Below are 12,267 nucleotides of genomic sequence, written 5' to 3'. Positions count from 1 at the left end.
ATGTGGTTGCTGTAGCACACAATAAAAATATTTAATATGGTAACAGATTAGTGTCAGAGTAATGAAAGATATGACTACACTCCTCACCTCTCCACCCAACATACTCCATTTTTGGTCAAAAGCAGCATCAGAAATGAAACATACCTAAAACAGGACCATCCCAAAGATACTAGGTGCAAGATACAGTACCTTGCAGAGGAACATCAAGGGTGACACCTGTCCTCTCTGGAAATGAGCTGCAAGCCATAGCTTTAGCATTCTTCCGCTCGGCCATAATCTGAATAAAATAGTCATCAGTAAGCATTTAAAAAAACATGAAACAGTATAATAGCAACTACAAGTATAAATCTATGCCTATTGCAACCTTAGTTTCTGAAATAAATTAGAAGCTGCATGACTAAACAAGCTACTCTTTTTAAATAACAACTCTAATTTTCCTCCAGTTTATTCACCCTTCCTTAACTACATAATTAAGTGGTGTCCAAGCCCAGAGGAAAGACAGATGGAGAAGAAAAAAAACTCCAGCTATGGAGTTAAACAGGAGCTAAACACTCCTATGAACACATGGGGTGCTCACTCTCATTTCTCTCTGATCTATCTTCTGCTATGTAGAATTTTTTCCTCCATTTTTATGTTTTTTTCTGGAATTATAAATCCCATGCAAAATACAACCTGTTCCTCACAAAAAAAGTGTATTAGCAAAAGAGGAAAAAAGAAAAACGCTTAAAAAATAATCTCTTTGGATGATTATTTCTTACAAATATATGATTAAGAAGTGATCCTGGGAAGCTAACAGAGGTTTTCCAAAGCTCAAATATGAAGCATTGCTATCTGCTTCTTTATGCTGCAACTGTTAATTACAATTTAATCTGTAAAGAGAACTAGAGTGTTCCAGCAGATGACAGCTGGTCTGGAGATGCTTCAAGCAAATTTATACCTTCTTTGTTGTTGTTGTTTTTAGGTTTTATATTTTGAGAGTGTTCTTTGTTACAGTCACACAAGACAATATTCCCCTAAGGATGACAAATGATACACACTACAGCTCAGGTAGAAGGCCTGACTCAGCAAAGAGGCTCAGTGTCTCAGTTAGCACATGCCAAGTGCTTCCCTGAATCAGGATTACAACTTAATGCTGAGTTACAAATGAACATTCTCTACCTAACAATGCTATTTTGTTTTATTCTGTGTTACTATTAGCTATGGTTTTAAATCTACGGTTGATCTCTTACACAAAATTAATGCCTGGAGTTTCATGGCCTTGTTACATACGTGGCAGCTCCACCGCCTTTCTGATACCCCTGTGTACAGCAGCTGTGGCATTTACTTGATGCTGACCTTACTGGACAAAAGCAACTGTGGCCTGTGTACCATATTTTTCCCTGCTAGACTTGCAAGAAATATTGGTGAGAATTGAGAATTGAAGGAAAAAGAAGAGGAACACACCAGGTCTAGGCTTCTTGTCAGCCCCTGCTGCAGTCCCCTGTGTCAAACTTCACCAAGCAGAGCCTGCAGCTCCCTGGCCAACCTTAGCAGCTCCCTGAGCACTGCCACCTGCATTTCCTCAGGTGCCCAAGCCTGGAGACCTGTCAGGCTTTGCTGGGCCACCTTCTGCCACTGCCTCAGGCAAAACTCTGCTGTCCAGAAGATTACAGTAATGCTCACTGTGTAAATGCTCATGTTGTTTGCATGAAACATCGCAAGTTCAGTAGCCATGTCTCCAATGTTGCAAAACTGAAACATTTTTAGAGGAATTTGACATCACTGATTCCATTCACTGATTCCATTCATTCGCGTAAAAACCAAATGACAGGTATAGAGTAAATCAGCAGAATTTTAGAAACTGAAGGTTTCCTAACCAGCTTTTCTAGATTGAGCTGTGACTTATGAGGAGGGACAAGTTAGACAGAGATAACTGATAAGGTTAGTCATCCTCACAGCCTACTTTTCCTGTGGTGCAAACTGACATGTTTTAAAGAAAACCAAACCAAGCAGCAGAATATTTATTTTAAAAGGTGGATGCAGCCTCAAGTCCACCACCAGTAGAAGAATAAGGAAAGTTTCAAGCAGATCAGTTTAACTGCCTCTCTGTGAAGAGTTTCAGTCAGATTTGCCTGCTGTAAGGCATGTGCTGCCTTGCTATTGCTGCATAAAATGACATTTATAGACTGATCATGCAAGAAAACCAAAATGAATAACCAGTGAATGGTGACAAATCTCAAAATAATAGTAATAACAATAGTAATAATAACAACAACAACAATAATAAAATATTAAAATTACTGAACAGTTTTCTACAGTATTACAGACAACACTACCACATGCAAGAACTAAGATCCCTTGGTACTGGCCACTGGAGTAACTTAAAACTTCTCCTTATTTTCATTATGAGCAACTATTTTTCTGTCTGTCCTGCAGGATAATACCACTGAATAATACAATTTAAAAGAGGTCTGATTTATTTATGAAGTTACACATCATCCTATATTATTAATTGAAGCTGTGTGTTCTTTTCCCATTTCAAACCCACAGCTTCTTCATTATTCAAGAAAACCTTCACGCTCTATACACACTTATCAAATAAAAAGCACCTATCATCTTCCTCCAATCTAAATGCTCACCCTCCCAATGTTCCCATCCATTCACATCCTTTACAAATTCTCTACACCATTTCTTGTCAGTGAGAGAAACTAAACTAACGCTGTGTACAGCTGCTCATTGTATATATTATTAGGCTCAGGGACCTCTGAACAGATGAGTGAGGTGACATTAAATGCACTTGCCTTTGAGCAGATTTCGTGTAAGCTGGTGGCAATGGCTTTTGCAGGTGTGTCACATCGGAACACATGACATTTCAGAATTCTTGTGTCTTTGTCTCTTGCCACATAAGCGAAATCTCTGTGTAAACAAAATAAATCAACACATCAGAAACAGGCAAAATGAATTTTGGCATTAGCATCACTAGTATCTCCAGAACAGCAAATCCTACTTCAATTTAACAGATTATGCCTTGGCTGTTGAAGAAGAAAACACACGCCTCAGACAAAGAAGATCTACAAATGAAATGAACTGCATACCCATGAAACACACGTTTGAAGTTTGGTGCTTAATCTACATAATTTAAGAGCTTGTTACAGTTTCCTAACCCTGGCAATTTACTGAATTTACAATCTGTAATTCCAATTGCAATTGTAAATACACAGGAAAATTTATTCAAATACTTTGTTGAAGAATAAATGAGTAGAGAATTACAGATTAAGACAAAACACACACGCATCTCTTGAATGCTAAAATATCTGAGAAACGGCATACAAGAATCTAGTTAGAGAAAAACTGTATTCCAAAGGACTGTACAAAGTGTTTAAAATATGCAGATAGTAATTAGAGACTTGGTTGCATAAGGGAAATGTGAACCTTCTGAGCTCTGCTCACACTAATTGGCCTAAATTGCTGACCTTATTTTTACAGAAGTTAAATAAAGCTGTTGTCTAAGAGATTTTTTGCACAGTACTGGCTGGTGACCACAGCAAGGTATGGCTTTCTAGCACAGGTGATAAAAGTTCCAGGATTATGTTTATTTGGTCTCAAGCTGTTTAAAAGCTGTAGCTGAGTAACTAACCAGAATTAGACCACACAAGTGAAGATGGAGCTCCCAACTGCCTTTCACCCAAAGTCTCTTCTCACTGCCTTTCATCTTTACATGTAACTAATTACAAGCAAAAGCCCAACTGATTAAGAGATTTCAAGTGGACAAAATCCCATATTGTCCCTCCCCTCCTAAACCACAGGTTTCATATACGGGAATACTTCAGTTTATACTGAAGTCTGTAAATATTCTGAGCAGGGTTTTTCATGTAGCCAGTCCATGTAACAGATTGTCAATTTATTTGATCATTGTAGATACCAAATGAATTGGAGAATTTTACACCAAAGTTATCCAGGGAGAAACAGAGACCATGGCTGAGATAAAGCTGGACTTCTAGCTCTGTAGGAGACACAAACATAGTCCTCATCTCTATCTAATTTAGCAGCACGAGGTTTTGTTATCACTGAGCTCCTGCAATGAATGGGGCAGCTGCCCACAGCCTGGGCTGCTCACTGCTAGACATAGGCTGTTCATGTTTAACTGCCTTACGACCTGAAGCCTAAGGAACAATACTTGAAAAAAACCCAACCAACCAAAAAAAGAAGAAAAACAAATAATAAAACAAACAACAGAACCACAAAATGCCCCCAGACTGTTTGGAGCTGAGATACAGAAACAAATCCACATGGCAGAACGACTCAGAAACATAGTGAAGCTGATGGACCTCTCCATCTCATGGCATCCCAACATGTGACAGCATATGTGAGGGTATGGCACAAGAGAGAGGAGGCAGTGAGACAAATACCTTCATTTGCAAATATTTTAACTGAAATAAGAAAACATTTTTCATTTAGCAGACACAGACATGCTACCATAATTTCATTAAGATTTCCCCTTATACACGCAAGAAAAACTTGCAGTGCCCAACACTGCCGGGTAGCAAAAATACATCAACAAGTACACTGCTGGCACACCTCATTAATAACTAACAGATGAAACCTGTGTTTGCATTAACTTAAAATAACCTTGAAAGCCATCTATGTGACCATTATATGGCTATTTATTACCAGGTACAAGCATTTACCTCAAATCAATACTATTTCTCAGAGGACTAGTAAATAAGTGATTTATGTATTCCTTTACAAGATGATCCTTGGAAGTGCATCCTGTGTAGTTTTGCCAAGTAGCTTGCACTGTGCAGAAGCTTGTTTGAATGAACAGAAGTCTGCAGAATCCCAGGAGCACTGTACAGTACCAGGGCTTCTAATTATAAGGCGACCACCTGCAAGGAGCTGCACAATCACAGAAGATAACTTACCCTTCTCTTAGCCATACAGCTATCTGTTAGAATGTTTCTTTTATCATTAGTAAAAACTAGGGCAGGACCAAGCCAGCAAAGCAAGTCATCAGGGTTTGGAGGATATACACACTGCCAGCAAAACCCATTTGTAACAGTCCAAGAAACTGCTGTCCAACTTTTGGTCAGTAGCTCTGCCAATGCCCTGGCACACCACGACTGCCCCAATAAACTACCGTGCTTTGCTGCAGGAGATCACATCAGGCAAAGCACCTCCACTGTGCTGCTGAGTCCCTGATACATGGACACCCCCTGAAGCCACGTTAAATCTCACACTGCAGAGAATTCATCTGAGAAGTAAGCTCAGCTGCAAGGATTTCCAGCCCTAAAGAAAGATAATACCAAATGTATTTAGTCAGCATGTTATCTCCCAGTGGAGGCAGGACTCAGAGGATTGCAGAGGTAAAAATAAGCCAAACAATTAAAACTGTGCTAACTGAAGACTGAATTCTACCAGGATCAAAGATTTTGGTCATAAAGGAACGCAACTCATAATTATGCCCCATCAGTGGGAAACACTTTCGATGAGAGTATTTTCAACAGTGTTTTAAAGGCAGGGAGGTGGGCTGGGGGCATCCTGCTGAGCCTCAATTCTCTAACAAGCATAAATTTACTTTTCTGTAAGGAGAGACTTTTCTGTAAAGGAGACCAATGTGGAAAGCAGCACTGACATAAAATGAGATTGCACACTTTCCAGTAAGAACATTTCTCTGTTCCTGGGAGGCTGATGACAGCCAAATGAAGAAGCCACCATGCAGAGCCTGGCTTAGTAATCTCTCTGAATGGTAAGACTTGTGGTGAGGGCAGGGAGAAATGGGAGAAGGAGTCTCTGATGAGTGTTATGGAGGTGGTATCTGTAAAGGGATGCTCTAGCTGAGAAGAAGACTCATCTACCACCTTAGTCCTGCCACAGATGGGCCTGCAACCCTGCTGTTCCTGCAAGAGGAGGATGACAATGGTCCTAATCAGACAAGCCTGCTCTGCACTTGCGGAAGGACAGGCACTATCCATATTTTTAGTCAAAATGCTGTTTTTCTTATGAAGCTGGTAGTGACCCTACAAATAGGCCACCTAATGTTCTCCTCCACAGACTGCTGGACTTTTTTTTTTTCCCCCCCATTAATGGTTAACGGAAGGTTGGAAGGAGCCTTCAAAGGCAGAGGCATCTTCAACAAAATCAGCTTGCTCAGAACCCTGTACACCCTGACTTGGGACTATGGTGTTTCAGAAGCTGTTGGGCCACAGGGGTGGCTTCTGTGAGAAGCTGCTGGAAGCTCAGAGTTCCATTCCCTGCCCTGCGCTTGGCCAAGGCTGAGCAGATACGGGAAGCTGGATGTGCCTCTGTGAGTACCATATTCATGAAAGGGGAAATGAAACTGCAGAAATATATAAAAAAGAGATCTGCAGAGCAGAGGAGAAGAGGAGGTGAGAGAGCAACGCCAGAGCAAAATTATCAAGGTCAGTGAAGAAGGAGGGAGAAAGGTGTCTGAGCAGAGAGTTACCCCCAGCCCGTGGTGAGATGGCAGCTGTGCCCCCGCAGCCCATGGAGGAGCGTGGTGGAGCAGTGCCTGAAGAAGCACAGTGAAAGAGTCCTTGAAGGACCATGGTGAGGTAAGTGTGGATTTGTGGCCCCTGAAGCATCACAGCTGGGCAGATGTGAAGCAGCAGCCTGTGTGGGATCACGGAGAGGGGCAGATGTGGATCTGCAGCCATGGAGAGGAGGTGACTGTTCCCGCAGCAGCCGTGACTCTGTGTGCAGCCCAGGATGGAGCAGTTCCTGAGGGACTGCACCTTCTGGGAGGGACTCATGTCGCAGGGGTTCCTGAAGGATTCTGTCCCATGGGAGAGACCCCATGTTGGGGTGGGGGAAAAATGTGACAAGTCCTCCCCCTGAGGAGGAAGGAGTGGCAGAAACACCGTGTGGGGAACTGACCTTGAACCCCCCCTGCCTGTCCCCTGCTTTGCACTCCTAAACAAGGCAGTATAGCACAATTATAGGAGAAAATGAAACCTCAGATAGTACATCAGTTTCACCTACGGAGAGCTGATAAAACCTTCACCATGGCTTTTTAGACTGACACACTAATGTTTCACATTAAGGACCTGAACAGCTTGAACCAAGTAAATCAGCTAATTACCTGCATGGATTGTGAATATGCATACACCTTTAGATGATCAGGGCTTGCATTTGTAAATCTGTTGAGACAGAGGATGAAATCTGAGTTCTTCAAAACCTGTGGTAATGCATCGCACACAACCCTGCCAGAACCATCTGGTTCCAAATCATCAATCAAAATTAGCACACAAACCATCCTTCTCACTTCTGACAGTGTGCAAAAAATACTGCTGATTTAAGTAATTCATGAAGACACCTAGATGGCCATGTGCTTGCATGAGTGGCCTGACACAGGCCTGGCCTGGCAGCCCAGAAGCCAGGACCAGGAGATGGTGGTACAGGCTGGTGGCAGTTGGCTTCTCCAACACCAGCAGAAGCCTGGTAACCTTACTTGAGGCACTTCTAGGCTTTGGGAAAACAAAACTGTCCTTCCTCCTGAAGGACAAAGGTATGGCTTTGGGGATTCCAGAGTATTTGCTCTCTACAGCACCATTAACAAAGTAAAACTTGGGAGAGATTTTGGGTTTCCCTACACAGTACCAGAAAATCAACAGCTTCTTGTTTGTCCAAAACCCTGAGTATCAAATAAGCCAGAAGACTGTTCTCCGATTCTTCTTCCACTTTGGATCCCTTCTGGGTCAATTTATCTGTAAACCTTCATTTGACTGCAGCTCACTTGAACCCGATCAACATTTAAGTGAGATTTATGTGTAACAGGCCCCTTTGATAATGAAGAGGTGCTGAGTAACGTGTTTGCAATACAGATTTATGGAAAAGGGCAAATGCCTCCTCTTACCATTCTTCTGTCTTTATACCTTGGTGGGAAAACAAGGGAAAAAAGGAGGTCAAAAGCCTTTACAAAGGCTGGGGCTGGATACAGAGCTAGCATAGCATTAATAGATCACATCTCATCCAGTTGGAATCTTCTCTGCCTCAATAGGTCTGTGTGCATGTATATTTTTAAAACCTTGTAACACAAGCACACCAATTCTGTTGGTGCAGCATTATAGAGCAGTATATTGCATAGCAGGTAATTCTTCTTTATATCATTTTTTAATGTACATGATTCACTAGTATTTTTCTAGTTACAGGAACTGGATATAAATAAGTACTCTGGAAAAAAGCTAGAAAAACAGAAAATTATTTTTCTGCACAAGCGGGTAAGACTGGTTCTGCTGAGCATTTAAAAATTCAGTAGAAATCTTTCTTATTTTGAAAGAGTACAGAACTAGAGAGAGACATTTTAAAACACAATTTAGGGAACTGCAAAGACAATGTAAGATGCTAAGTGGAAAGGAATTTAATTTTGATTTGCTCTTTTACCCTTTTTAATTGGCAAATGTCTACAGTAATTGACTAAACCTTAGATAGCCATACCTATTTAACACCTGGCTGAGCATCACTTAGCAGCTCAACCTTGGATGAATATAATCACATTAATGCAATTTATGCTAATGCTGTCCTGTTTGAGTAGCAGTCACAGTCATTTGCCACCATTAGGCTAAATTCCTAGTAGACATCCCAATTAAGTACAGCATGAAAAAGCAGCACATCCTCCATTACATTCTCACTATAAACTTATTTCTTCAAAGTTTGTGTAGAATTGGATTAATCTTACCTTTTTTTTTTTTGTTAAGAACCCCAGCACCCTAGCCTTGAAGTTTAAAAAACACTTTTTCATTCTTATCAACCAAAATTAAGTTGCCACTATTTAAAAATATTGAAATATTTAAAATTATATACATATAGGAAAATGTAAATCGCTTTACATTTATGTATTAAAATTGTAACAAGAGCCCTTGAACCAGAAAATTTTATCCTCTTGGATTGCCTTAAGAATGAGTGAAATTCATCCAGAATAGCCTACAGAAGATGACTTCAGATGATTTCAACATACTGGTGTGACTGTACTGACTCCTGTGACTGTGGGGAAACCATCTCATGAGTCTAAAACCTTCATTTTGCTTTCCTGCAAACAGCTGACCAGAAACTTCTGAAGGCAGAAAAAAAAAATGAGAAGAGCATCCAACTCTTAGGCAGAGAAGGGTCAGAAGGCACCTGGTAGGAGGCTGCCATTCACTGGAAAGACATGAATGTCCACAGGAGCAGAGTAAATGAGCAGAGAAGAAGAAAAAAGAAGGAAAGTGAGACACATGACAAGAAAAGTGGATAAATGTAACACCAACAAGACCATTCTCTGAGGTTTTTTTCACAAACAACAGGGAAGGGGTGCAATAAGCCCTGCAGTAATAAGTAATCACAGATCTTCCGGATTAACACTTCGAATTTTTTTTAATTGAGCCTGTTCTTTCACATAGGAGGAAAGGGAATGATTGATAGCTGAGACAAGTCTGGGACTTTGTTCAGCTCACGTGTCTTTTTATTAGGCTCACGTCAAGGAGCTTACAAAGTCATAGAGAAAAACCCGAAGACAAGAAACTGGATGTAGCAAGCAGCATTCACACAAGCTGCAAAATCTGTTTGTAGAAGATTTACTGAGTATCTTCTTCAGCTTCCGTTTGACCTGCCAGATAGCAGACAGACACTGAATGAAACCACTGCTTCCCTTCCACACCCTACAAAGGAAACCCACAGCCCCTTCTCCAGGTGACTACAACCAACCAATTTGGTTTGGCATCAAATCCTGCAGAAGGAGGAAGATACAAGGCTTCCCTCCTTCCCATTTCCCAGAGATAGCTATGGTGTATGTAACACATATGCCTCTCTCCTCAGTGACTAGAGTTGGAAAAATTGTGGCAGAGAAGGAATCTCCCTGTGTTTCTGACAGTTGTTGGCAATCCTGAAAACATATGAAAGTCTTGCCATTTTTTCTTCACTCCAAAAGCTCCACTCCACAGAGCTCTGCACCTCTTTGGCTGTTCCCCAGCTACAACCAAGACTTGGCCACCACCACATTAACCTGGTGATTAATTTTTAACCTAAGTAGTTAAGGTGCCCTCTCAAGTAAAGACTTTTCTTATTTCAGTTCTCACACAACTTAAAAACATGTTTTTCTTGAAGCAAAACACCAGTTCTTCATTTACGAAACTCTCCACAAATGGTCTGGCGTTCACATAGCATAGCTTGTTTTTTTAATTCATGCATAAAGTTTGTAGGGCAAATTATCTCTTGCTGAAAGGCTGCTTCCTTTCTTGATAACGTCACTTGCTAACTCTCAAGGAGGAGCTATGGCTACTTTATGTGTTACTTGGAGGCTTTCATTTGGCAGCCCTAAAACACACAGCCTGCCAGTTTTTCTTTGATGTCTTATCATTGTCACAGTTATGTATGCTTCCAAAATTTGTTAAAAGCCTCATAGAGCTGATAGGTCTGATAAAAAGCTCAGCCCTTCAGAGCCCAGAGCTGCCAAGCCTGAAAGCATTTGCATGACTTTCACTCCAATTTCCTTCCTGTGGACTGATGCTCAGGAAGCCATGAAAGCCATTCCCCAGACACGCTTCTCAACACTGCCCACCACCTCCTCTTGTGGAGAGGAGACAGGACTTCTGTCAGCACTGCCACTGCTGCCACTGAGCCAGAAAGCTGGCTCTGAGATGTTACATATCATTTCCTTTTCTACTACACCAAGGGCTATGCTCCACCCCTGCAAAGGGCTACATATATAGATAGGAGTCATGTCAAAGTGTGACTCAGCATCTAAGCTCTCCAGATCCATAAGCTCTATCAACATAGTGACAACAGTACATATTACACAGCTAAGGTTTACATTCTGTGCTCATTCTCCTTTCTCAACCTCATCTCATGATCACATGGCTGAAGTGCTACTGTCAGGGCAAGGACCATCTATCACATGTGCATGGTCACCACTAAGACTGCCCTGGAGACCCTGCACTCTTGCAGCACTGGCAGCATGAGGGGGGTCTGTCAACAGCCCAAGTCACATCCAGCTGGTGCTCTAGGGTCAGAAAGGGCTTAATGCTGCCCACCAACTGCTAGGCAGACGTGGCAAGTTGAAAAGTCAAGCAGCAGCTTAGATCAGTGTGGTTTTAAAATGAGCTTCCAGGAAGACAGAACTTTAGGGACAGATCTTATGAAAATCACTGTCTACCAACTTTACTGGCATAAACTTTTCATGGTGAATTTTTTTTCTCCTTAAATGCTTCACAGCATTTATAAAATACGCACAGGCAGGTGGCTGCCTTCCCACCCTGAGCAGCAGTTTTTAGGGTAAGGGCACACAAATAAGCAGACTGTCAAGGTCACTGTAACTGCTGCTTCTCCTCTGAAGCATTACAAAGTGGTGGTTCAACACCTCTGGTTGGCCAGCCTAGCATTTCTGATAAATGCTGAACTTCCTTAAAACTGATGAATGTGTTATTATGCCTGTGAGCCTCTGAACAGCCTCTCTGGAGCGGGCCCTGTAATTTTGTTTTGACAAATTAGTACTTAGCTATTTTTGACAATGCTTCTATCTTCCAGATTTAATTGGGAGATCTGGGCCTTTGTTTATAAGGAATATTTAAAGATTTAATAAAGAAATAGATCAAGCCGAGATGCTCAAAGCACTACTGCAGATTTAACTGAAGAAGACAAAAGACTGCACTAGAACAGTTAACCTCTCCAGTGTGATTTGTTTTATAAGCAATGCTAACTAGTTCTCCTTTGTTCTTTATTATTGAGACAGAGAAGAGAGCAATTGCACACAGACACTAGCCACAAATCTGCTTGCAGCACACTTTTGCCAGTGTGAAGTCTGGGAGGTTCACTGCTTCCCATATGCATGAAACCCACATTAGATTGCAAAGCCATAATCAAGGCAGTTCAAACATTTCCCTGGGCCAGTGCCGCCTAAAGAATTGATTAAAAACCAGTCAAGCCTGGAAATCATTCTCATTATGCTCCACAAAGCAAACGTGAGGAACAATCCACATCTCTAAACCACATTCCTTCCACCCAGTCCTGGCATCAAGTCCTTGCAATTTAGAAGAGCAAACAAACCCCAGGTCTCATCTGAGGGATGCAGTTCTACCAGTAAGAGCCTTTGGAGTGGCTCTGCAACCCTTGTGCTGCAAAGCACCTGATTACAATGCCTTACTGTCTATGCTCCCATGAAATGGGAAGCATTGTAGAGAATCCCAAATGATCCCTTTGTACATCCAAACAAATGAAACATACTGAGGACAACTTTTCTTTGATCTGGAAAGACAAGCAACTAACCAAACGGGATCCAAAACAAATAATGAAAATATG

General features: G+C 41.5%; 1 protein-coding gene across 13 annotated transcripts in view; it reads right to left on the bottom strand.

Annotated features, from left to right (window-relative positions):
- APBB2 (amyloid beta precursor protein binding family B member 2) overlaps nucleotides 1-12,267 on the bottom strand; it is a 169,070-nt gene that overhangs the window by 6,755 nt on the left and 150,048 nt on the right. For all 13 annotated transcript variants that reach the window (XM_071743668.1, XM_071743667.1, XM_071743677.1 and 10 more), the window contains 2 exons: nucleotides 2,781-2,895; nucleotides 190-277 (listed from right to left, as the gene is read on the bottom strand). In XM_071743668.1, the coding sequence (XP_071599769.1) occupies nucleotides 190-277; nucleotides 2,781-2,895 (203 nt within the window). The remainder of the gene's footprint in view (nucleotides 1-189; nucleotides 278-2,780; nucleotides 2,896-12,267) is intronic.

The sequence above is a fragment of the Heliangelus exortis genome, chromosome 4 (genome assembly GCF_036169615.1).
Source record: "Heliangelus exortis chromosome 4, bHelExo1.hap1, whole genome shotgun sequence".
Taxonomy (NCBI): Eukaryota; Metazoa; Chordata; class Aves; order Apodiformes; family Trochilidae; genus Heliangelus; species Heliangelus exortis.
This window is presented reverse-complemented; position numbering and strand designations above follow the sequence as displayed.